This window comes from Engraulis encrasicolus, chromosome 5 (genome assembly GCF_034702125.1).
Source record: "Engraulis encrasicolus isolate BLACKSEA-1 chromosome 5, IST_EnEncr_1.0, whole genome shotgun sequence".
NCBI classification, from domain to species: Eukaryota; Metazoa; Chordata; class Actinopteri; order Clupeiformes; family Engraulidae; genus Engraulis; species Engraulis encrasicolus.
Window position 1 is genome coordinate 39,349,443 of NC_085861.1, and position 26,531 is coordinate 39,375,973.

A 26,531-nucleotide genomic window follows, 5' to 3' on the forward strand; every position below is an offset into this window, starting at 1 on the left:
TTCCAATTATTATTGAATCTCTTCTATAAGAAATGTAATTAGTGCATTGTTGTGCGTGCGTGCGTGCGTGCGTGCGTGCGTGCGTGCGTGCGTGCGTGCGTGCATGTGTGTGTGTTTTCTGTGAGTGCATACAAGAGAAGAATAGAATTGGGAAAGACAGAGGTGGGAAGCAAAGCGATAAATAGCAGTGCACAGTAGTTTAACTAATAAGGCGTTATATTAATTACACTCTTCTACTGTACATTTCCAAACATTGACAGACAGTAATTTGTTTCACATCCACCTCATGTCCAAAAAGGTAAAAAGGTAATAAGGGGAGGAGCCATGGTAGTAAGTCCACGATTGGGTGACCTGCTGCAGCAAAGTGGGCGTGAGAGAGAGAGAGAGAGAGAGTGTGATTGTGAAAGGCAAGAGGGAGAGAAAAAAAACCTCCACAACAATTAAAACTCCTGTGTCAGCTCGGCTGGCTCCTCACATACTCTCACACACACAACCTGTGAGGAGTTTGTCTTCTTCACTGTGTAGGACGCACCCCACTGCACTCTCCAGTCAAGTCCTGGGCTGTGCAGCTGGCCAGGAGAGATTGAGAGAGTGAGAGAGGAAGAGAGAGAGAGGGCTGGCAGGGGACTGAGATAGTGAGAGAAAGAGAAAGAAAGACAGACTAAAAGTGCAGGCTGCAAGGTGAGAGAGACCAGATCCGACACCATGTCTGACACGAGCATGAAGATCAAGCTGCCGGTGGCCTGTTTCCTGGTGCAGATCATCCTCATCATCCTCTTCGGCGTGCTGGTGGAGTACGACGTCAACACGGACGCCAAGCAGTGGCACGAAGAGATCGCCAACGGATCCAGCAACTACCAAAACGAGTTCTACTACCGCTACCCCAGTAAGTCGCAATACCCCAACCCCAGTATGCTCTTACCTCTACCTCAGTAAGTGACTACCACTACTCCCAGTAAGTTACTTACCTTTGCCTCAGTAAATGACTACCACTACCACAGACAGTTATGTATCTTCTTCACATCAACATTACTAATACTATCCAAGTAAGTTACTAGTGTTACTACCACTGTCTTAATAAGTTACTAACTCTGCCTCAATAAGTGATTATCGCTATCCCAATAAGTTACTAACTGTAGTCCAATGAGTGGTACCTGAGTTAGGTGCTACCTTGTCCTGTACTACCTCTTACCTGGCAACAGGTGTATGTGGAACAGGTGTGAAGAATGACTATAATGTCACTTTCCCAAGTTTTGTTATTTGTAAGGTGGTGAGGTCAGGTGGCATAGGTTGATGCGTGTTTTTATGTGTGCGGAGGAGACAATGATACACTTGCAGACTATTCACATGTGTGGTGCAGTGCAGCTGTTGCATGCATGTGTCCCTCCCTGTGACTGCCGGAGGGCAAAAATGCAGAACTGAAAAATTTGGGGTTAACCTTTTGCAACTGGGTGTGTGGTTTTCATATACTGTGGTACAGCTGTGCATAAATAGCGTCAAAGTCTATTTGAATTCACAGATATGCACTTGTAAATGAATTCTCCTCCATACAGTCATGATTACAGATTTTCAATCAGCATTTGCATTTACTGTGTGCAGTAGGAAAGCCTGTGGGTGTAACTCCAATCCTCATTTCGATATTAGAGGGTTTCTCCAACATTGCCATATTGTGCTCTCTGAACCAACACACTGTCACCATGCCATGTTTTGCGGTCCAACTTTGTCTGTGCAGTTTGCCTTTGTTAGCCACACAGAAATGGCCCTGTATTTGTTCATTCTTGCATGCCTGTTTGCAAGGCCCCATTGCTGCCAAGCCAGTATGTCATCTATCTAGCGAGTCTTTATTTTTTTTACAAAACGTTTTGACAGTATGGTGTACTTTCCCCGTTTTTCCACTTGTCCTATTATTTGAATGAGAATCCACTTTGGTGTTTATTTCAGAGGCACCCCATGGATACACCTTTGACCTCCATGCAGCTGGCCTTCATTTTGATTTACTTCTTTAAAATGTTTTGCTTTCAGTCATATTTCAGAATATATACGCTATTCCAATACAGTGTGTATGTGTAAGGGACATGGCGTGTGGAGATGTGGAGTTAATGAAGTGTTTCTTAGGCACTTTCCTTGTTGTGCTCTCTCTCTCTGTGTGTGATCTGGATGTTTGACATTCTTTATATACAGTCCACAACACTCAGTGGTCAGTCTGGCGTTTGGCACACACACAGACACACGCATAAACACGCATAAACACGCGCACACACACACACACACACACACACACACACACACACACACACACACACACACACACACACACACACACACACACACACACACACACACACACACACACACACACACACACACACACACACACACACACACACACATGTGAGCGCGCACACACACGCATGCATGTTGTAAGTACCACACACGCGCATGTGCGCACACACGCCTTTCTTTGTCTGCCTCTGTCTGTCCGTCTGTGTTTCTTGCTCTCTCTCTCACAGCTCTTTCAGATACTGCCTCTTCTTGCAGTTCCACCTTAAAGGTGCACTGTGTAATATTTTTAGCTATTGATTTCCAGAATTCATGCTGCCCATTTACAAATGTCACCTATTTGATGAATACTGACCAAAATAGGTGTAGCTGCAAAACTTACTGTACTAAGTATTCGTTTTTTACTTAGTAAATATTCAGGAAAATATCAAATTTGGTCAAAATACCTTTTTCTGGCTACCATCCTATAAAGTGCACCTTTAAAGCCATCCACTCTAGCTGTGAGAGGAGGAGTTTAAGATTGACGCTGTCAGTCTGTGGGCTTGGTCTGGGAATGTGAATCACCTGTGTGAATCTCTACCTGTCAGTGCATACATACACCCCCCCCCCCCTCTCGCACGCACGCACGCACGCACGCACGCACGCACGCACGCACGCACGCACGCACGCACACACACACACACACACACACACACACACACACACACACACACACACACACACAAGAGGCAATCTTGCTGGTGAAGCAGCTGGACTGAGACATTGAGATTCTTGGGGGAACATGTCTCACTTGCATGCTCACTCACTCACTCACTCACTCACTCACTCACTCACAAGATTTGAAATGTGAGAATGGGGGTTAGGAATGTGCTCGAGTTAAGAAGAGAGATGGAGAAGGAGATAACAAGTTAAAGAGATAGAGAGAAGTAGAGAAATGCCCTGATGTGGTTTTTGTGATTCAAAGCAGACAAAAATATTCCCGTGGGAATATCGGCAGGTACTGTAAGACACACATTACCTCAGGGCACAAACAGAAATAAGAAACCGATATTGCTGTTATTTTTACCTTCAAGGTGAGGGCCGTAAAAAGCAATCCGTCGCCTTCTTAGGTATGGTCTATTAATCTTTAACCGTCCATTTCACATTGTGAAAAAACAGTGAAGTTTAGAGTGAAACGATACGTGAAGGTGAGGAGATGAGGAAATTAACACTCGGCTACCTTGAGCCCTGTTCGCCACAGTTTCACAGAAGCACAATTGGCATAACTAATAATTGTGCCATTGATGATGATCCCTACTGGAGATGCACTGTCCTGTGCAGGCTCGCCAACAGAGGGGTATGTTGTCCAGGGCCCAGGGGGATAGGGGGCCCAGAATTGTGCCCTCATTACATTGTATGTATTGGGTAGGGGGCCCTTTCAATTTACTTTGTCCTGGGCCCAGCTAAAGCTATCAGCGGCCCTGGTCCTGTGAGATATTATGGCATGTTGTTTACGTCTTAATGTGCATTTCTGTCAGAACCATTTCAGTCAAGAAACACAAGACAAGAATATAAATGAATTTCTTTTATTGAAATTGTGAATTACATTTGGCGGTATAGCTCTGTTCGGAGGAACCCCCCTATTTCCATGAGCAGCATGGAAAAGCATTTAGTCAGGCAGGCAGCAGCAGTTTAGGGAATTCTCACCCCAGCAGGACAGGGCGAGAGATAACCCCCCATGAACAGAGCCAAGCGACGTGACAAGAGAACATGTCACATCATACACGACAAGGTGGAGCAGGGGAGGTGGTGGGTAGCAAAAACCAAAGAAACTCAAGAGAAAGAACAATCTCTTGGCGGGGAATGCATTGGCCACGGTGTAGTACGGGGGCGTTGCCTGAGGACACGAGTGGATGGAAAATTAACTCCCTTGCGCATGGTCATTGGTCAGTGGGTGCGATGGATGCCATTTTCGTACTCCCTTGCACATGGTCAATGGGGGCGACACCATGATGGATAATTTGTGGCCAAGTAACGGCAGCTGTTGGTCAGCAGTAATTGCTGGGGGTAATTAAGGACAGCTGACAGACATTCACGCTGTCCTATGACCTGTTGCTAGTGAATAACATTTCCGTACTCCCCTCGCCATCATTTCCTACTACGCTGTTATGACGTAAGTAAGCCCTCTTGTCTCAAGCCTCTTTGGCAAAAACCGAGCAGCATACAGTTGAGAGGAAGTGGATAGAATTTAAAAGGCGTGCCGAAGCCGTGTGGCCAATCGCTAGGGAAGAAAGATTATCAGCTGAGGGAATGCACCTGGATCAATTAGGAATTAATTAGATGAAGGGGAGGGCGGCAAGCTTCTTGACTACCATGGCCTGGCCAGAACTGACGTTAGTACTTTAATTTATTGCACTGCGATCTGCTAAAGACCAGATGTTGAACCAACTGCAAGACGCAACACACTTAATTGGCACAGTATGGAGCATGAGGGTGGCCCGAGATTTCTGTGTGCATATTTCATTCAGATGCATCTTGATATCCTACAGTAATGCGGTGTAAAATCTGGTTTTGATATGGCCGAGAGTAAAAACTGCATGTTGACACTTTGCACAAAATAAATCACACATGAGGCATCTGGGAGAATAGCACATTGCTGGATGCCATTTTTTAATTTGAAGAGCTGTTATGTAAAATACTTCACTGTGTTATGTAAACCAAAAGTTTCACTCTGACAGCCCATTTGCCAGTAGGCCCACTTTTAAACAAGAATGAGTGTGAATGTGTATGTTTGGAAGTAAAAGTGTTTGTTTGTTTGTTTGTTTGTAAGTGTCTTTGTGCATTTCTGTGTACGTACAGTACACATGTACATGCACTTGCAGATGTGCGTGTGCGTGTGTGTGTGTGTGTGTGTGTGTGTGTGTGTGTGTGTGTGTGTGTGCGTGGGCGTGCGTGCGTGTGTGTGTGTGTGTGTGTGTGTGTGTGTGTGTGTGTGCGTGCGTGCGTGCGTGCGTGCGTGTGTGTGTGTGTGTGTGTGTGTGTGTGTGTGTGCGTGTGTGTGTGTGTGTGTGTGTCTGTCTCAGTCAGTTTGTCCTTGCTGTGCAGCATCTTGCCCAAAAGCTACCGTATCTGGGCCAGTTTGCCCTCAGGGACTCCGGTGGCTTCTATGGCCCTCCGCTGCCAAACGCCAGTCTCCTGGCAACTACACAGACAGCGTTTGTCCCCGGCTGTGTGGGGACAGCCAGCCCAGCACACAAAGATCCGACAATCAAAGCGAGGTGCAAGCCGGCAACCTTGCCTGACCTTTTTTCCCCCCGACAGAGCGCTTCCAAACCTCCCAGAGTCCCATTGTGACTTTTCAAACCCAGAATGCAGTAGGTGTGGCATTCCCTCTGAGTTAGCGCGTTTGAGAGAGCATATCTCTCCAGGAATGCATTTCGTTAAATGATTAAGTATCTACGCTAAGGGGTTACAAGACGAGTCGAGACGAGAAGTCAATGTTGAAGAGCCTTTATGGACTCTCTCAATGGCAACATTTATTGGAGTTAAAACTGCCACATTGCTAAGCTGATGAGCGAATGCCTATCAGGTGCTCTGCTTAATACCTGCACACAGTCCTGAAGACCTACCGTGATCTTATTCTCAGATCTGCTCTTTTCTATTCATTAGTATATATTGGACTTTTTAGGCCTTTATTGTGACAGGACAGTGTAAGAGGAAACAGGACATGAGTGGGAGAGAGAACTGATGTATGGCTTTGAAATGACCCTGGCCAGATACAGTTGAGATTCCCCTTTGGCATCTAGCCTGTATATAGTATGTTTGCATTAGCGCGTACCACCACAGCACCCGCAGCTCTGAGACGGTTGACTGTTGCTTCGACATGCCGCTTTGAGCATAGAACCTGTTCTTTGCCAGGTGTTTTTTAACCACGGTGTACTTTGAGATATCACATCTTTTTGTTTTGCATTTTACAGAACTGTCCTCTTTAAGTGCACGGTTAGGTATTGTCTCTGCCTTGAGTGTGTGCTTAACCACAGTGAGCTGACAGGAAACTTGTGAGCCAGTGTGCAAAACAATATGCTACAGTGCTCATGCATATGAGTGGCAAACAAGGTACAGTACACACATGATCTGAAGATCGTTTTTCTCACGCTCTGTTGACTGCCCACACCACCACTACCATCACCACATTATGCATCTTAAATGCACCAGTGCTCCAGTGTCACGTTGCATAGTGCTTTAGTCACAAGTGAGTGTGACTTGTAGCATCATGCATCCACGCACGATCGTAGTTCAACTCACTGACAGTTCAGGCAGTTTGTCATCTTGTTGGAATGGTTTAGGGTTGATATGGATCGCTGATAATAAGAATGCATCTTCTGCTTGACGTGAAATACTGATAAGAAGAGGCATGCAGTCATAAATCGTGAAATGAGTGACACAAACCCCAAAATCGCTGTGACTAAGCCCAAAACATATAACGGGAGGTTAATGTTGTAACTTAAACTGCCAATCAAACAAAACAAGCTCTGTGATGGGATGTGTCTAACTGAACCCAACCTCAGCCCCTCTGACTTCCCATGACCACCCCTAATCTGATAACAATACACAGTCTCATCCCTACTCGTCAATTTCTGACTACCTTTGACCAGACTGCAATTTTTGAGGGCATACCTGCCACGACGCATGCTGACTAGGTGGCCTAAACTTAGACCTTTCCCTAACCGTAACCATCAGTGAAGTTATGCTGCCACAAGAGGGTGGCTTTGAGGCACACATCACATTTTGACTCCAACGGAATACCTTAGACGTCAAAAATTGCAGTCTGTTTAAAGGTAGTCAGAAACTGATGATTTTGGATGGTGCACTGAAGATAAGGATGCCAGTTTGGCTTGCTATAGAGTTCAGATTTGCATGCTGGGATGTTTGGCATATGAGCTTGTCATAGCAGTGGGATTCTCCATAGGGGAGATTGCTATCAGTGGCCCAGGGGTCTAGGTTGCCATCTCTGGTTGCACTTGTTTCTCTGCCTGTCCCGTGCAGAATTGATATTCCTCTCTCCTCTGCCCTCTGAATGCTTTTTCATCATGTCTGCACTCTGCACAGGCTTTCAGAACGGGCACATCATTTGTGGGTTTCAGTTCCCTGATTTGTTCCGCAGGTGTACTCATGTGTCCTTCACTGTATTCCCCAACATGTTCCACGAACTCTAAACTTTTGTGGAAACTTATTCCCGTTAAAGTTTTAGTTTTGTGACCAAATGTTTTATGTAAATACTACATACATGCATGCATATGCAGGACACAAAATCTTTCAGAAGATGATCAAAAACTTTGAAATGACTGAAAAGATTGAAAACTTTAATTCCATAATTAGATTTTTAGTTTTTAGCAGCCCAAGTCAAGTATGTACTCCAAACTCTAAAATGCACAGAAACAATGGTTTACACAAAATATTTGAGTTGAAAACTAAAACGTTTGTGTAAGTCTTACATAAAATCAGACATGTTATGTGAAAACAAATGTTATGAGAAAAAATAAAATCTTGAATGTTTTAGTAGCTGCTACTCAAAGATCTAACATGCTCCATTGACATAAATATTTCGAGAATGGTGCAAAAATCAATGCAATTAGTACTAAGCAGACAGTTAAAAATTTTAAGTAAACAAGCACAGCATTGTTTAGCTATATTGGCTCTAAGTTTTTGATTCCAAAATTAAAAGTTTTATGTTTTCCCATTTTAGAGCCCAAAAAAAATCTTGGTTGGTTTATTGATTGGTTGGTTTATACTAATGCACTAGGCTACCACCCCTCTGTTTAAACCAAATATAACATGAGCATATAACATTCCACAAACATGAACAATGCTTTATATCAAGTTTTTTTTTATTTTGTTCCATGTGGTTGACAAACAAAAACAGTAGACAATAACACAACAATCATACAATACACAACAATCTAAATCTAAATCTAAAATTTAGACCACACAGTCAACAGTCAATATATCAACCTCAACACATTAGGCAATTTAGTCATTTATTTGTTGTCCATTTCTGAATCTTTTATTAGGAGTTGGTGGCTGAAGGAGATCCATATAGCCTAACTTACAATAACATTTCTCCCAAAATAGTGTCAGACTTCACAAGTCAGTTGTTTATCCTTTGGAGTGTTGAGTAGAGCTGATGGATCATAGAGTTCTGGTGGTCCCATATCGGCTGCCTGTGGAGCATAAATAGGCCTAATAAGTTTAAGGCTTTCATGAGGACTTGTTGGATTAGGCCCCTACAGCATGATTGCTACACTGGTTTATACAGAAGTTCAATGTGCAATATGTCATCATGAAAATGCAACGCATCACTTGCAAATACACTGCAGATGTATGATACAAGAAAAAGATTTGTATGAAAGGCCTACACAGTGCTAGCCTAACTAGCAGTAGCTAACATTCTAAGCTAAGTTGCTAACAAAACATACACCCAGTGTAGCATCAAGAGCACCTAATGTCACACACAGCAACATAGTAAACTACTACACATACACACCAATACACTTTTATGGGTCTTTTCTTACCTTGAAGTGAGGTTAATAGGCACATTTTTCCATGCCAAGTTGTCAGTTGTGGTTTGATGGTCACATGGTGTTGAGTAAATCTATCCCCCATTGACAGATTCACCATTTTTAGAGAAGTTTGTATTTTATGTTACATTTTAATAAAATAGGGTTTCTATGGTTCTGACATGGATGGGTTCTTCTTTACACAAAGCAGAAGCTGGTAAACAATTAAAAAAACAACTAAAACAACCAAAAAAGTGAGTGAGCCAGCCTTAGGATTCGAACTCTCAACCTCAAGATAAGGACATGCCAATATGGCTATATGCAGAGGACTATCCCCTACACCACTCAACTGCAGGTTTTGTATTGGTAGAAAGTTAGCCCTGTTTGTTAGAAAGTATTGGACTTACTCATAATTAACAGTCAAATGTGTTTCACACATACTTTCCACTTCAAATTCGACCAACTGACATCATACCAAAACAATGATGTTTGAATGTGATTTTTATTTTTTTCATTTACTAACATCCTGTGCTGGGAATCGAACTTGAAACCATCATGTTTTGAGGCCAACTGCTTAAAGCGATGGTTCGGAGTAGAATCACCCTAATGCCATTTGAACCGTGACACCCATCCACCTTTACACCCGAAGTGTTTTCTGCCGCAGACTTACATCAACAGAGTTGCCGTGTTATTCGATGTTTATTCCGGTTAGCTTGACTCAAGCGCATATGGATACTGGGCACCGTCTCCAAACTTTCCCCACAAAAATAACATGTCATTACACCAAACTTCTGCAGTAGCACAAATATGGTCTGTACTCACGAAACGAAGCATTTGGAAGTTTGGAAATAGTCCAGTTTAGTATTATCAACACAAGCCAAGCTGAATAGCTTCTCTGCTGCTAAAGCTGTGCCAACGTTACTTCCGTCATATGAGACAAGCCCGTAAAAGTCTTCAACAAACTTCCAGACGAGAGTGTTAAAAAAGTTTTCACTGAATTGTGATTAAGGCTTATATTTTCAAGGCAATACTTAAAAGATATTTCAAATCTTACCTACTATCAATTAGACAATGATTTTCGTTATCAATACTGATGCTGAATTCACTTTTCATTGTGCATATTATGAGCTTCGTTGAGGACTCTTACATGCTTGTCTTAGATGACGGAAGTAACGTTGGCGCAGCTTTAGCAGCAGAGAAGCTATTCGGCTTGTGTTGATGATAATAAACTCCTGGACTATTTCCAAACTTCCAAATGCTTCGTTTCGTGAGTACAGACCATATTTGTGCTACTGCAGAAGTTTGGTGTCATGACATGTTATTTTTGTGGGGAAAGTTTGGAGACGGTGCCCAGTATCCATATGCGCTTGAGTCAAGCTAACCGGAATAAACATCGAATAACACGGCAACTCTGTTGATGTAAGCCTGCGGCAGAAAACACTTCGGGTGTAAAGGTGGATGGGTGTCACGGTTCAAATGGCATTAGGGTGATTCTACTCCGAACCATCGCTTTAACTGCTAGCATGACTGCCCAAGCCCAACACACTGACATCCATAGTCTCATATCTCAGATACTGTATAGTTCCAATTGACATGATTTAAAGAATTTGTAACTTTCACAGTTTCGAGAGAAATAAACAATAAATATCTACTTGAGTGTTTTTTATTGGTAATACAGGATTCAAACCTGCAATCCTCTGATCTTGTGGCCATTCCCCTATCCAGACCACAGCAACTCAAACATTGTCTTGCTTTACCGAAGCCTTTTTCTTTTGTAATTTCGCTCAAAACTAAATGTGAAAAATATTGCTAATTAAAGCTGGAGTCATGGGTCTGGTGGCCATCTGAACATTTTCATACCATGTTCTAGGAAGTAGGTAAGGTTATCTCCATGTTGGGGATTGAACTTGTAACCTTTGAGGTTGAAGACCAGCTGTTTAACCACTACTCCATGGTCGCCTCAGCTGTTGTCAAGACATCTAACCACTCATATGCCAGATAGAGTTCCAATTTACAAACTCAAAGACATTGTGTTAGGATGTCAGTTGTACTTAAAAACACAATGCCAACCAGAGTTAATTTATTGGTACCTGAAAACCTGTTGAGAACACCTAAAATGTGTATGTCATCTGGACATTTTTGCTATATTGAGTACTACAGCGTAAACTTTTCTAGTTTATTGTACTGTTGGGGAATACAGTGTTGTGGCCTTGTGCAGAGCCAATGCAAAGGTTTTGGAGGCCCCAAGCATAACTGGTCAGCAGACCCCCCTCATAATTAAATAACAATAATAATAATATACAAAGATATGTTTTGTAATGTAATTCAATATTTGTCTCATGAGGTTTTTTGGTCAATCTCAATTTAAGAGGCCCCAATTTTTGGGGAAAAGTGGTTGGTGCCCCAAGCACTGGTTTGTGCCCTCTGCGTACTCTGCTTATGTCTAGCGTCGGCCCTGGCATCTGTAGCATCTGTCCACCTCACCCTCTCCTCTATCCTCCTTAGGCTTCAGGTGGTTGAGGAGCCGTTCAGCAACCAGAAGGTTGCAGGTTCCAGTCCTGCTCTACCTGACCCCATCAATGTATACTTGAGCAAGACGCTTAACCCCAAGTTCTTCCTGGTGGCAGGGTGGTACCCTACATGGCAGCCACTGCCACCGGTGTGTGAATGAGAGTGTGAATGGGTGAATGTGAGGCATACAATGTAAAGCGCTTTGAGTGTTCGAAGGAGTGGAAAGGCGCTTTATAGATGCAATCCATTTAGGATTTACCATTCATAATGTGTCCTTGTGTCCTCCGCAGGTTTCCAAGATGTGCATGTGATGATCTTTGTCGGCTTCGGTTTCCTGATGACCTTCCTGAAGCGCTACGGCTTCAGCAGTGTGGGCTTCAACTTCCTGATCGCGGCTCTGGCGCTGCAGTGGGCCACTCTCATGCAGGGCTTCTTCCACGGCATGCACCACGGCAAGATCCACCTCAACGTGGAGAGGTGGGCGTGCACGCGCATACACACACACAAGATGCAGATATGAACAAGCATACACATAAACACATGTAACCACATCAATCAGTGTAGGGGTTTGCATCATGGCAAGATAGACCTCAATGGGGAAAGGTAGGCATACACACAAACATGTGAGCATACACACATGCATGCATGAGCGCTTGCATACAAACAAACACACACACACGCACGCACGCATGCACGCACACACGCATGCACCCACACACACGCACACGCACACGTGTGCCACACACACACACACACACACACACGCACACACACACACAAGTGCGTGTGCACACAGAGACATGAGCATAAGGCACCATGCACCATGGCAAGATACAGAACACCTCAGCGTTGAGAGGTAGGCATACACGCACATGTCTTTGCAAACACAGACACACAGACACACGCACAGACACATCTGTGTACACTGCATGCACTGTGCCAAAATACACAGGAGAGGTGAACAAACATGCACAGAAGTGCATACACACACATTCTTGCACACAAACACACACATGTATGCACACCCAGTCACACACACACATACATGCACGCACAAACACACACACACACGCACACGAACACACACACACACACACACACACACACAGACACACAGACACACACACAGACACACACACACACACACACACACACATGAACACACACATGAACACGAACACGAACACACACACACAAACACACACACACACACACACACACACACACACACACACACACACACACACACACACACACACACACACACACACACACACACACACACACACACACACACACACACACACACAGACGCAAATGTTTCCCCACCACTAATTCCCCACACTGTCTCGTTTTTTTCATCCAGCATGATCAACGCTGACTTCTGCACTGGCTCGGTGCTCATCTCCTTCGGAGCGGTGCTGGGGAAGACTAGCCCTGTTCAGCTGCTCGTCATGGCCCTCATCGAAGTCACTCTCTTCGCCGTCAACGAGTTCATCCTCCTTGGGCCACTGGGGGTGAGTTATTACCTCATACTGTATATGAGTCGTATCAGATATTCTTTAAGTATATAGAGATATGCCATTGTGATAGGTTGCTATGGGCACCTAACATGACCAGGTTCCGGTCTGCCTAAAAAGGCGTGTCATAATACTCCTAGCATTGAATAGAACAGTCCTTAGGTCTGCTTAAAGGGGGATTTCACCCACCTCCACCTTGCAATAATAGAACCTGGAAACAATGGGCCAATGGAACCTCTCTCTCTACTCTCTCTGGTTGTATGGCATGCAGTACTGTGCGTACGTACAGGTGGCTGGATATTGACAGACAAAGACACAGACACAGACACAGACACAGACACATTTACCTGAGATGTCCGCTTTTTAAAAATAATAACAATAACTAAGCACAGAGAGTTGCCTCAAAAAGAATGATAAAAGAAAAGGCAAAAAAAAGTGCACCTGGCAAACTTGGAAAGTTTGCGACCAGGTCTGACCATGACTCATTTGAACATGAATGAATGAATGAATGAATGAATGAATGAATGAATGAATGAATGAATGAATGAATGAATGAATGAATGAATGAATGAATGAATGAATGAATGAAGGAATGAATGAATGAGTGATCCAAGTATCCAATTATCCAATCAGCCACATGACCAATGAATGTATGGCTCCTTCTGCAGGCCAGGGATGCTGGAGGCTCCATGACTATCCACACGTTTGGTGCCTACTTCGGCCTGGTGGTGGCCCGCGTTCTCTACCGGCCAAACCTGGACAAGAGCAAGCACAAAAACGGCTCCGTCTACCACTCTGATATCTTTGCCATGATTGGTGAGCAACATCATTATATGTTTCACTCTTGGTAGAAGGTATAGGCCTTGATATGCTTACAAATGAATTCATTTGACAATACACAATGAGTCCACAACAATCAGCTCAGGTTTACAATTGACTTTCGTGAAAAGAGAGAGAGAGAGAGAGATTGATATGCCTAGAGAACATGCTGTTTGCTCGGCCTCTGTACCCTCTCTGTCTCTTCTGTCCTCTTCGGCCGTTTTGAAAGAGGAACACAAAAAGGGAAAATAGCAGGGGTCACAGAGGTCAGTGGACAGAACAACTCCTCTATGCTTCTTATCAGAGTAAACCTTGAAGATGTATCCTCCTAGTCACATAGTTCACTGGCGAAAACTTCAAAAGGAAAAGATCATACCAATACAAATGAAACAAAGTCTTTGCTACAGATTATTACTGTTACAAAATGCAAGAGCATGTTTTAACAGACACACCACAGGGTGAAGTTAAACACCAGAACTCCCTTGAGAGCGCGTCCTGACATGAACTGTATTGGGAGGACTCTGATGAAGACGCAAATAAGAAATAACAGAAAATAGACATCCGTGTGGTACTAGATTTTTCCCCTTTCAATTCATGATCTGTATTGGTTTTGTGTGCATAGTCGGTGATAAGCCATTGCACTCATTACGTACTTACAGTGGATCTGCCTGGCATTGAGATTGCTACCAAAGCCAATAGAGTACACGTGTGCAGAAAATATCCATCTGCATTGTGTAAAGACCTAAGAAAGCTGTCATTCCGGTTTCAATACAGCTGTTATTTAGTTACATTAGAGACACACCCTCACATTTCTTAGAAGTAATTGATGATACCGTAAATTTGGCTTCTGTTGCGTTATGTGAGCATGAGGCAACATGTTTCATGACCTTATCTAAGGATCCTCCATACTGATGGCTCATTCATGCAGGTGGTTTACAGGAAAGACCCTTTAGATTTTTGTATTAGTCTCAGCAGTTCTACAACTGAATGGTACTGTACACTTGAATCGGCTTTGCTTTGATTTTGATTTGGGCTACTACTGTCCGCTTGGAGGAGCAGGCTGCTTAGGCACTCCTATAAAAAAACGCTTTAATATCAATGCTAGCTCAGGTTTGAACTTACACAATTAAAAACCCAGAAAACCTTATGTTTAATATTTTGTATATTTTGTAGATTTAGAAGAGTGCCTTATCATCCTGCTTGTTTTTGACGCCTTCTCAGCCAAAGAGCACCTTCAAACCTGTTTTACTTCTTGACCGCTGTAGCCCTCCAGCCCTCATTCTCTGCTAAATTGTGAATATTTGTCATGTCGTGTGTCCCCATAGGTACCATCTACCTGTGGATGTTCTGGCCCAGCTTCAACTCTGCCATCACGGCCCACGGAGACGACCAGCACCGCACCGTCATGAACACCTACTACTCCCTGGCTGCCTGCACGCTGGCCACCTACGGCATGTCGGCCATGGTCTGCCACGAGGGCAAACTGGACATGGTGAGTACAGGGCTGGTACATGCTTTATGTCTCTGTCTCTGTCTCTGTCTCTGTCTCTGTCTCTGTCTCTGTCTCTGTCTCTGTCTCTGTCTCTGTCTCTGTCTCTGTCTTTCTGTCTCCCTCTCTCTGTCTGTCTGTCTCTGTCTGTCTGTCTTTCTCCCTCTTTCTCTCTCTCTCTCTCTCTCTCTCTCTCTCTCGCTCTCTCTCTCTCTCTCTCTCTCTCTCTCTCTCTCTCTCTCTGTCTCTCTGTCTGTCTCTGTCTCCCTGTCTCTCTCTCCGTCTCTGTGTTTGTCTGTCTGTCTGTCTGTCTGTCTGTCTGTCTGTCTGTCTGTCTGTCTGTCTCTCTCTCTCTCTCTCTCTCTCTCTCTCTCTCTCTCTCTCTCTTTCTCTCTCTCGCTCTCACCCCCTCTCCCTCTCTCTCATTTACACATCATCAATAAGGCGAACTTACATATCAGTCTCACAGACTGTATATCATGCTTCACTATACAATGGTCAGACAATACATGAGACAAAGGTTCTTATGGAATTCTTAAGGAAATGAGTTTCTCCGAAAGCCCACCTATTATTGTCGACGACAAAGCCCAGACACTTTAAAAAAGCCATATTCCAACATGACTTAACTGGGTTTAATGCAGCCTAAGGCACGTCCACTTACCATTGTGCGTGCTGAATGATCCAGTCAATCAACTTTATGAGATTAATCATTGGAGCTTGGAGTAATTTACATGTCAAACTTTCAGCCCATCATTCATTGACACTTCTGTTCTGATCAAGTGAGCAGGTGGCTTTTAAGCAACCTGGAAGAAGTTAAGTTATAAGCAAACTTTGCATTCATTTCAGACGTCTAGCAATTAAATGAGTTGTTGAACAGGTTTCAGTGCATGGTGTGGAAGGCCTGGATTAAACCAACATTACACAGCCCATGACGGACAGATGGCAAAGCATAAGACTCAGCAGAAAAAAACAACACACCAGATATACTCATCATTACACACACCAGAGACAGACACACAATTACACACATATGATGAATACGTACACGCACGCACGCACGTACACACACACACACACACACACACACACACACGCACACGCACACGCACACGCACACGGACACGGACACGGACACACACACGCACACACACACACACACACACACACACACACACACACACACACACACACACACACACACACACACACACACACACACACACACACACATACACACACACACACTCTCACACGCACACTCACACACACACAGCTTGTGCTGAACAGTGTCGACCTCATCCTTCAAAGCACAAGACATCACAGCGCACTTGCACAGATCCCAGATGGGGCCCCATCACCGCTGGTGAAAATTACCTGAAAGGTGTGTGAGCCAGGAAAAGGGGATGCTGTTGCACTGAAATAATACAGCCGTAAAAAGCAGCAGAGAGACAGGGAGGGAGGGAGGGAAGCAGGGAGGTGCGCGTGACAGGCAGGTAGTCAGAGCTGTCACTTGGGCAGGTGGTTATGCAGGTGGAGGATGCCTTGCAGGGGAAACCTGTGGCGAGAGAGAGAGAGGGGGGAGAGAGAAGAGGACAGAAATGCAAGGCAAATGAGACTTTGACTTTTATAGATTCTGCATTATTGCTAGTTGGTAAGTGGAGTTGATTATCAACATACATAATCAATATCAGTGTCAGTTCAATGGAAATTAAACTGTACTCATCAGTACAAACGGCCTTACCAGATTAACACCAGATTATCTCACAGCTGAGATAGTCTGGTGGTTACCTATGCAATCTCTTGTGGAAATGCATGATTGTCCATGGCTGTTTATTGGGTGTTACGAATGTATCATTTGGCATATGTGTAGCCCATAGCCAATCATGTCAGTTGTATCTATTCAAACAAGCAGCAAGCTTCCGTTTGTCAAGTGGTTCACGTCTGTGATTGGCTTCCTCTCTCAGGCTCCCTTGCCTCTCCTTTGCTGTCTATTAGATTGGAATGATTCTGCAAATCAGCATGGGATTCACCAGGCTACAACTGCCCCACAATTGTCTTTGATCAAGGTCCGACCAAGGTCACCTTTAGATTCTAGTGTATTTTATTTTCCTTCTTAGTCTGTTCTCGTCTATCCTGTACACGTTCCTTATTGAGATCTTATATCAGACTTCCTTCTTTTCAGGGACAAAGCATAGTTGTTTGTGTCCAAGTGTCGAAATGCATGCGAATGGATACGAGCACACGTTAGCCAGTGAAATATTCAACAATTAAGTGTAAAAACGGAGTACAATTGAAGAGGCTTTTGACTCTGGCCTCTACTTGACCTGAGAAATGCCGGAGTTCCAGTCTGTAGCAACTGACATTTTTACAAACACGACTACGCCACATTCCACTTCAGATAGTGATCGTTGAGCATGTGAGCAGGTGATCATGTGGTGCATACATCGGAGAGGTTTGACAACATACCAGGTCACAATACTATCAGTTCTGCTATCTGCAGTAGAGTAAACCGTGATGCAACGTTGAAAAAAAAAATGCTATTCGCTTGTAAGTTCTTCGCATTGTTTTCAGGCGCTATGCTGATCATCACCTGATGAGATGCTGACATTTAAGCATGTGTGTCAGATTGCATTATTGATCACCAGGTGACGTGCAAATCACGAGGCTGCCTTTATCTTTATGTTGAAGGATGCGGTCTCCCTGCCTGCACCTCAGGGTGCAGTCACATTGTCTGAGAAGACTTCATAACTTTATCTCTCTCTTTGTTTTTTTTCTCCCTCTCTGTCTCTCTCTGTGTCTGTGTCTGCCTGTCTGTCTGTCTGTCTGTCGGTCTGTCTATCTGTCTGTCTGTCTGTTGATCTTCTGTCTGTCTGTCTGTCTGTCTGTCTGTCTGTCTGTCTGTCTGTCTTCTCTCTCTCTCTCTCTCTCTCTCTCTCTCTCTCTCTCTCTCTCTCTCTCTCTCTCTCTCTCTCTCTCTCTCTCTCTCTCTCTCTCTCTCTCTCTCGTCTCCAGGTGCACATCCAGAATGCTGCTCTGGCTGGAGGCGTTGCCGTGGGGACGGCTGGGGAGATGATGCTGACTCCCTATGGCTCCATGATCGTGGGCTTCCTGGCAGGAGTCATCTCGGTGCTCGGATACGCCTTCATTACAGTAAGATAGCAACACACACACACACACACACACACACACACACAGGGGCAGGGGCAGGGGCGCCCCTAAAAATGTTGGGTCCCTTGAAAGATTCAAATTTTGCGCCCCCAAAATGACAAATTATATCATCAGCATCCTTCCAGAGGCCCCTGTCAGTGCTTGAGCCCTTACAATCTGTAACTCCACCCCCCACCCCAGGTCAGGTTTGGGAGGGTGCCATAGGCTATCAGCTATTGGTACACAAAAATGCATCTAAAAAGACATAAAAATCAGAATCAGACAAACAAAACATAAAAAATACCTCAAAGGAGTAAAGGAGGGTCCCGAGGCAACACTGCTAAAAACTTCAACTCCTTTGAAGTGTTGATGCCCTTTTCCCTTGAAGAGCACCTGCAATACATTCAAGTACACAGTAATACAGTCAATCTCCTATCTCTTTTTCTTCAGAATGAAAAATACATTCCATGGACACAGACACACAGACACAGAGAAACACATGTTCACACACACACACACACACACACACACACACACACACACACACACACACACACACACACGCACACACACACACACACACACACACACACACACACACACACACACACACACACACAGACACACACACACACACACACACACACACACACACACACACACACACACACACACACACACACACACACACACACACACACACACACACAGAGAGACAAACATAAGTCATCATGTCTTCCTCTTGTGTTCTCAGCCCGCTCTGGAGTCGAAGCTGAAGGTCCAAGACACGTGTGGAGTCCACAACCTGCATGGGATGCCCGGTGTGCTGGGAGCCATAGTGGGGGCCATCACCGCCTCCACAGCCACCAGGGAGATCTACGGCGGCGGGTGAGGAAGTGGATTTAGCCTGGTGCAACAGCTGCTTTCATTTACATAGCTGTGTGGAGACTGCCTTAAAGGTGCACTGTGTAATATTTTACTACTTAATTTCCAGAATTCATGCTGGCCATTCACAAGTATTACTTTTTAAACAAATACTTGCCACCACCATCATATTCAATTCAATATTCAGATTGAATATGACTGAGAAAATGGCACTTTTCATACACAAAAAGATCTCCTCCATGGTCCGCCATTTTTAATTTCCAGAAACAGATAGTTTTAGCTGCAAAACTTGCTGTGCTTACTCATACTGGTAAATACTACTTTATTACTGAGTAAATATTCATGAAGATATCAATTTGGCAATAGGCAGCACAATTTCAATGAGAAGCATAGTTGCAATACCTATGCTGGTCACAATCATAAACAGTGCACCTTTAACTTACAATATTAGCGTTCATTACTGCAAGATAGGGTTTGTTCACTCCATGTATTGCTTGTACTTCACCAGTCATTGCCGGCTGGTTGTGACATACAGTATGCCATTGCTGAGCTAACTGACTGCAAGTGGATGGCGTCATGCTGTAGCTTCACATCTATTTCAAATGAGAACACACAGCATGGTGGCCTGTTGATTACTTATAATGCTGCTGCTGATCAAATATAATATGTGTTTTGGGATACAGTAGCTTCGAAACATAATAGTCTATGGTTCATTGTGTATGTGTATGTGTGGAGACAAGCCAGGGTAGACATTTTGTATTTAGAAGCAATGTGAATCACCTGGAGACAGGCCCGCAGACAGGGGGAGGGGCAAACGGGTATGTTGTCACGGACCCAGAGAGACAGGGGACCCAGAATTGGGTTCCCATTATATTGTATGTACTGGGTAGGGGGGCCTTTCAGATGACTTTGTCCCTGGACCCAGCAAAAGCTGTCAGCAGCCCTGCCCGGAGACATACTGTATTCATCTGACCATGCCATACAAATAGACCTGAACAGCATTGGTACCATAAACTCTATGTATTTCCCCATGATGTTGATGGACTTGATGTATTTCCGCCACAGCCTGGAGGATGTGTTCCCCAGTGTTGCCGATGGCACGTGGGACGCCTCTACACAAGGAGTGCGCCAGGCCATCTCTCTGGCCGTCACACTGGGCATTGCCCTGCTTGGAGGCCTCATCACTGGTAGGCTTTTTTAATCACCCACCAATGGAAGTTTTATTGTTGTTTGTTTGTTGCTGTTGCTGTTGCTGTTTTGTTTTTGTTAATGTTGTTGGTTTTTTTTTTGGGGGGGGGGGGTGGGGGGGGGGTTGGTCTTCCCAACTTTTCCAAAAAGCAATTCTGTTATTACCCTCCAAAAACAATGTTAAACTTTATTTAATGCAGAGGGCAGTCACTTCAGACACTGTGTGCACCTCCCCACCTCTGAAACCTAATGACATCCACACACATTCAAAAAGTCAAAGAATGCGCGCACACATAAGTGCCACAGATGCCGGATCAAACCTAAGATAACTGAAAAGAAAAGAAAGGTCCGCAATACTGTTTGATGCTCCCCAAAAAATGTAATGGCGCGAGGTTTCGGACTAACTGTCCTTCATCACAGTGCAACCATTTTTGCACTGTTTGCACTGTGATGAAGGACGGTTAGTCTGAAACGTTGTGCCATTAAAAAAATTTGGGAGCATCAAACAGCGTTGCGGACCTTTCTTTTCTTTTCAATCCACACACATTCACCCAACACCACCTCTTTCATATCCTGGCACTGTCTAATTTACACAGAAGCAAAAGTTAAAATTTGAGGGAAACGCATGAAAAGAAATTCAAGTGGGTAAAGTGTTATGTTGTCATGTTGTGTTATGTTGCAGGGTTCATTCTGAAGCTGCCTATCTATGGCGCTCCTCCTGACACTGCCTGCTATGAGGACTCTCTCTACTGGGAGGTGAGTGAGGACATTCATATTACAGGGAGAAAAAAAATCACATTGTCAAAAAGGGAAAAACACACATATTCATCTCAAAAAGATTGGGTGCGGGACTAGCAAAAAATACCATGAAAACTGAAAGAAAAGTCTACGACACTAAGCTCCCGTTAGAGAAACGGGAGCTAGGTGCCGCAGACTTTTCTTTCAGTTTTCAAGAAAAATAAATCTCAAAAAAATCACTTAATAACTGTTTTTTTATTTTAAAGAGTGTGTAAGGGCTTGAATTTCAGATTATTCTGTATACAAAACAGAAGTGGAAAACTTTGAACGCAGTGGTTCCACTCAGTCTGACCACAAGGTGGCAGAATTGTTGTAATTTGTAGTGGAAACCTCCAGTGATACCCCAGTCACAAACGTCCTGATTTTTCAAGAAGTGTCTTGTAACAAGACATGGATGAAATAGTCATTAAAACTCACCAGGGACCAGAATGGAAATAACATTTAAGACTTTTTTGTGTCATCCCTGACTTTTTTTGTAATGCAGAGTAGTAGGCTACTGTCAAAGGTTTGCTGTTCCATGCTATAGGACTGCCACAATAACAGTTGAATGAAGGAAATCATTAAGATTAATACAATGAATAAATAAATGTGTAAATATGATCAATATAAAAGAGAAAGGTGGGATTGTGGTGTATGTGTCCACACTGATACTCATGTGTGTGTATCCTGTGACAGGTGCCAGAGGAAGAGGCCTGCAATGGAGAGCTGGCCACCGTCAGAACTGAAGAGGGAGAGAAGCTCAACGCCTAGACTCAACTCAGAGCACTTAGAGAACAGTCCTGCTAACACACACACACGCACACACACATGCACACAAACACACACACACACACACACACACACACACACACACACACACACACACACACACACACACACACACACACACACACACACACACACACACACACACACACACACACACACACACACACACACACACACACACAGTTTTAGAATAAGTGGGAGAATGACAGAGTCTGTGACAGAATAGCACCAAGTATAGAAATAGCCTACTGTATGGCACATTTGCGTGTGCCAAAGATGTCAGGATTGGGAGGGTGCCATAGCCTTCATTTCACTGCTATCAGCACAGCAAGGCACAGAGTTAGGCACCGATGCAGAATTATGTTGCGCTCAAGTATGTCTGGACCCACGGTCTATTTGGAGTTGTGTCTTCTGTATCTGTAGTCCTTTATTATGATATGCAACCAGACCCCCTTCTGAAATAATGTGAAAATGTGGATTATGTGCTACTAAATTTTAGATGCATCGTATGGTGTATTTTTTGCCATTCCTAAAGACATGGAGGATGTAGTGATTCATGTGGCCAGTTTATCATTTTATTTCCTGTTACAATACCACAGATTTTCTGTGTGCACAAGCCTTGTTATGCCACACTTCTTATGTCCACCAGGTGTCGCCTTTGGCCGCTTTATTATTATTATTTTTTACTAAGAGCCGTACAACGGTCATAGGAACAATCCGAGCATCAGGGATTTGTGAGATGTAATTGAATACAAACACTAGCCTATATAATGTGAGGTCAAAGGGAATTGTGAAATGTATTAAAACTCCATAATGGTATTTAACGGATTAAATGTTCGACCAACCAATGAATGATGACTATGTTCTTGAAGGTAGGTAGGCTAGGTCATGGGAGGGTTAGGTCACAAGAAGAGACAGGGAAATTATAAAAATGTTTATTATCTATTTTTTTCTAGCTGTATTATATTACCTTCATTATAAGTGTTTAATTTTGGGTCAATTCTAATTTTATTTTAATTGGTTATTTGGCCTACCAGAATAAATCAGCTCCTTTTCTAGGCCTGCCACAAAGACTGTGGGAATCACTGTCACTTACAATTTCAGAATCTTGGTCGTTTGTCTGACTTGGCCCACGTGAATTTGGCCTATTTGAATCAGTTACTCAATAAAGGATTTGCGTATGTTTTGGACAATATGGTTGTTGGTTGTATTGTGCCACGTGTTGACGCCCTGTAATTAATGATTGGACCATGGAACTGGCGGAGGAAAATAAAGGGACGCGCTTATCATCAAGAATCTGCTCAAAATATGGATGTGTGTGAGATTGGCAGCCTTCCGAAACATCAACATTAGGCTACCAGCTAGTGCGCCCCGTTCGGCGATAAACAATGACATCAAATTACAGCCATTGCTGATGAAAGCGAGCTGGGAAACGTTCTTTAATCCCCCTATGAATACTTAATGGTGCCTACAATCACTACGGAAGGGTTAATACCCGCACCCAGATGGTTTCCAGTGCGCAATTAGCACAGTTTCACTTTCAGGGGATCAAAAGACGGAGGAGAAGGAGGGGGAGGGGATGTGTTCATTTTGATATGACGTTATTCAGAGGAGCCCCGAAGCTAATGCATGTTCTTGAGCGACGTCGGCGCGAGCTTAGCCCAGCTTTTAATTCTTCCCTTGCATCTTATTTACTCGCCCGCTCGGGCCCGGCGTGAACTGCCGCCGAGCTCTTTTCCCATGGAGGAGACAGGTGGACAGCTGTTTCATGAATAGGCGCTAATGACGAAGTGCTTAATGGCCATTGTGATCGCAAGCCTTTAAGTTAATTCTAATAATTGCAATTACGACTATTTTGTTTCTTGTAGTGGAACAAAAAATGCCAAGTCCAATAAACATGGCAATGCTTTTTTTTTTTTTAACAAATGAAAATCAGGGATATTTTGTGTCTGGGTGCAATTACAGGTCATGCTGTAGCAAGTGTAATGCAGGATGATGTAGGCCTACCATAATGTCACTGTCAATATAAAATACAGCCTCTATTTTACTGCAAAACCACTGTACGCATACAGATATCATTTTACCATCATACTTCACTGACTAAGACTGACACACACCCCTCCTTTCTTGCCCCTGCTAATAAGGGCCCGCATAGCTTTCTCTTAAACGACCGAGACGCAATTGGGAGATATGGAGGGGTGGGGGGCCCGAACCCCGAACCCTGAACCCCCCCGGCCCCCAAATGTTCCAGCAGCTCCCAGCAGCTCCAGCTCCTGCCGCCCCCCTGAAGTCTACAATGGCTCCCCTGCAGGAGCGGGAGCTCCCTCCTTTGGCATGAGGTAATGGGATTACAGATGCACACCGATCAGGGGCCTTGCGCTCCCATTCAGGCCCCTCCACACCTCTGAGGCCTGCCCCAGGGGCCCCGTGGCTGAAGGGAGGTGAGGTGGGGGTAGCTGGGGCAGTTTAGTTAGGGGTGAGGCGTGTGTGTGTGTGTGTGTGTGTGTGTGTGTGTGTGTGTGTGTGTGTGTGTGTGTGTGTGTGTGTGTGTGTGTGTGTGTGTGTGTGTGTGTGTGTGTGTGTGTGCGTGTGTGTGTGTGTGTTGGAGAGTGGGAGTCTTGAAGGGATAAAGAGGAAAGGAGACGATGGGTTTTTTTTGGTGGGGGGAACAGGGAAACAAGACAGAGAACATGTGGAGGAAGCCACAGGGTCTTACACAGTGGAGCGACGGGGGACTTTGTATAGGGCTAACAGCTTCTGGCCACAGCAGTGTGTGATGGATGGAGGATATGATGGAGGAGAAAAGAAAAATGAAAAATGACATAGCGAAAGAGAAAACAGAGAGAAAGGGACGAGAAGAGAAAGAGAGAAGGGGGCCTAGTCTGTGGTCAAGGTCTCACTATAGTGCATGCGGGGAGGTTGAAAGTGGAGACAGAAGGGCCGGTTCTCACGGATATTGGGCATTTCTCCATAGTGTCTCCAAAGTGCTCTAGTCCAGGGGTGTGGTGGTGGTGGTGGTGGTGGTTAACGTAAGAGGAGGCTCAATATGAATTGAAGTGATCGAAGTGGGATTTGGCGCGCAATAGATTTTGAAAAGGAATTCAAATCAAAACATGTTCGGACGGCACATCTTGTGTGGCACTGAAAATAGTTCCCAACCACTGCATCAATTGTAAACATGGATGATGTATTTTTTAAATGTTTTATTTCTAGAGATGCTAGAAACACGCTATTATAAATTAAGTTAAACTGTTGTCACAGGTGGATAAATTTAATGTCTTAAACTAATGAGACGTAAACTCCATTTAGGGGGGTTTCCCCTTCCCTGACATTAGAGCACCTGAAACTTCATGGCTGAAAATCAACACGTCAACTTCTGCTTAGACAGGCAATCCTATTAGGTTCACTTACTGTAATATTTATGTTGAAACATGCCCCCTGTTATAAACATGCAGTTACCAGATGTACATCTGCATTACCACATGCTCTGTGTAATGTCACAGTGGTGTAGAGCTATGGTATCGCAAGGCAGCGTTCCACTAGAATGGTGCCCATTACAAGGGTACAAAACACTAAAATGAAATGAAAGTAATATTAATGTGGGGATGACAGATTTGTTTAATTCACTCCTGTCGCATAACATAACAATTATAGGCCTATGCCTTAGAGAAACCAGAAATCAGTGCACACATATGTACACATCACCATCCTCCAACAGCATTGAATGAGTAGAGAAAGCAGATCATGAAAGGTCATGGGGGCTTGTTCATGGCAGCCCTTTACAAACAAGGAGTCCCTCTGGACCACTTAACAACAGCAGAAAGGCAGTGTCCAACACCCCACTCCAAGGAGAAGGAGAGAGACCACTTGGACAGGGTTCAGCAGAGAGAGAGAGAGAGAGAGAGAGAGAGAGAGAGAGAGAGAGAGAGAGAGAGAGAGAGAGAGAGAGAGAGAGAGAGGGAGACAGTCAAACAGACAGACAGACACCAGTTTGACAGAAAACAGAGAGAGAGAGAGAGAGAGAGAGAGAGAGAGAGAGAGAGAGAGAGAGAGAGAGAGAGAGAGAGAGAGAGAGAGACAGACAGACAGACAGACAGACAGACAGACAGACAGTCAAACAGACAGACAGACAGACAGACAGACACCAGTTGGACAGAAAGCAGAGAGAGAGAGAGAGAGAGAGACAGACAGACAGACAGACAGACAGACAGACAGACAGACAGACAGACAGACAGACAGACAGACCAGTTGGACAGTTGGACCAGAAACCAGTTGGACAGAAAGTAGAGAGAGAGCAAAAGAGAGAGAGAGAGAGAGAGAGAGAGAGAGAGAGAGAGAGAGAGAGAGAGAGAGAGAGAGAGAGAGAGAGAGAGAGACGGACAATGAGCCTCTCCAATCATCTCTCCCCTCCACCCTCGTCCCCTTCGTCCCCCAACCTCTCTCTCTCCCCCTCCCGAGGTCTTGGAACATCCCCTGGCACGCCTTGGGACCTGCTGCCTTTGTAGAGCGTGTGCTCCCAAGGGTCATAGGTCAGCAGAGGTCAAGTGAGGTGAGCCCTCATGAACTTTTAATTGAGTCCTCCATTGGGGC

The 26,531-nt window shown here is 44.4% G+C and overlaps 1 protein-coding gene across 1 annotated transcript; it reads left to right on the top strand.

Annotated features, from left to right (window-relative positions):
- Positions 1–453: 453 nt before the first annotated feature.
- On the top strand, positions 454–23,134 carry rhbg (Rh family B glycoprotein). The gene is made up of 10 exons (XM_063199313.1): positions 454–886; positions 11,618–11,804; positions 12,694–12,844; positions 13,516–13,663; positions 14,992–15,158; positions 18,168–18,305; positions 19,057–19,190; positions 20,253–20,374; positions 21,058–21,131; positions 21,849–23,134. Exons 1-10 carry the CDS (start codon positions 706–708, stop codon positions 21,921–21,923), a joined length of 1,377 nt encoding a protein of 458 aa, XP_063055383.1. The 5' UTR covers positions 454–705; the 3' UTR covers positions 21,924–23,134.
- Positions 23,135–26,531: the final 3,397 nt, after the last annotated feature.

What these genes read in the sequence shown, in the direction of transcription:
- rhbg (XM_063199313.1), top strand. Translation starts at nt 706, where the DNA reads ATGTCTGACACGAGCATGAAGATCAAGCTGCCGGTGGCCTGTTTCCTG. An exon ending in ACGAGGGCAAACTGGACATG is followed by an intron (nt 15,159 to 18,167) that starts GTGAGTACAGGG and finishes TCTCGTCTCCAG; the next exon opens with GTGCACATCCAGAATGCTGC. An exon ending in TCGGATACGCCTTCATTACA is followed by an intron (nt 18,306 to 19,056) that starts GTAAGATAGCAA and finishes TTGTGTTCTCAG; the next exon opens with CCCGCTCTGGAGTCGAAGCT.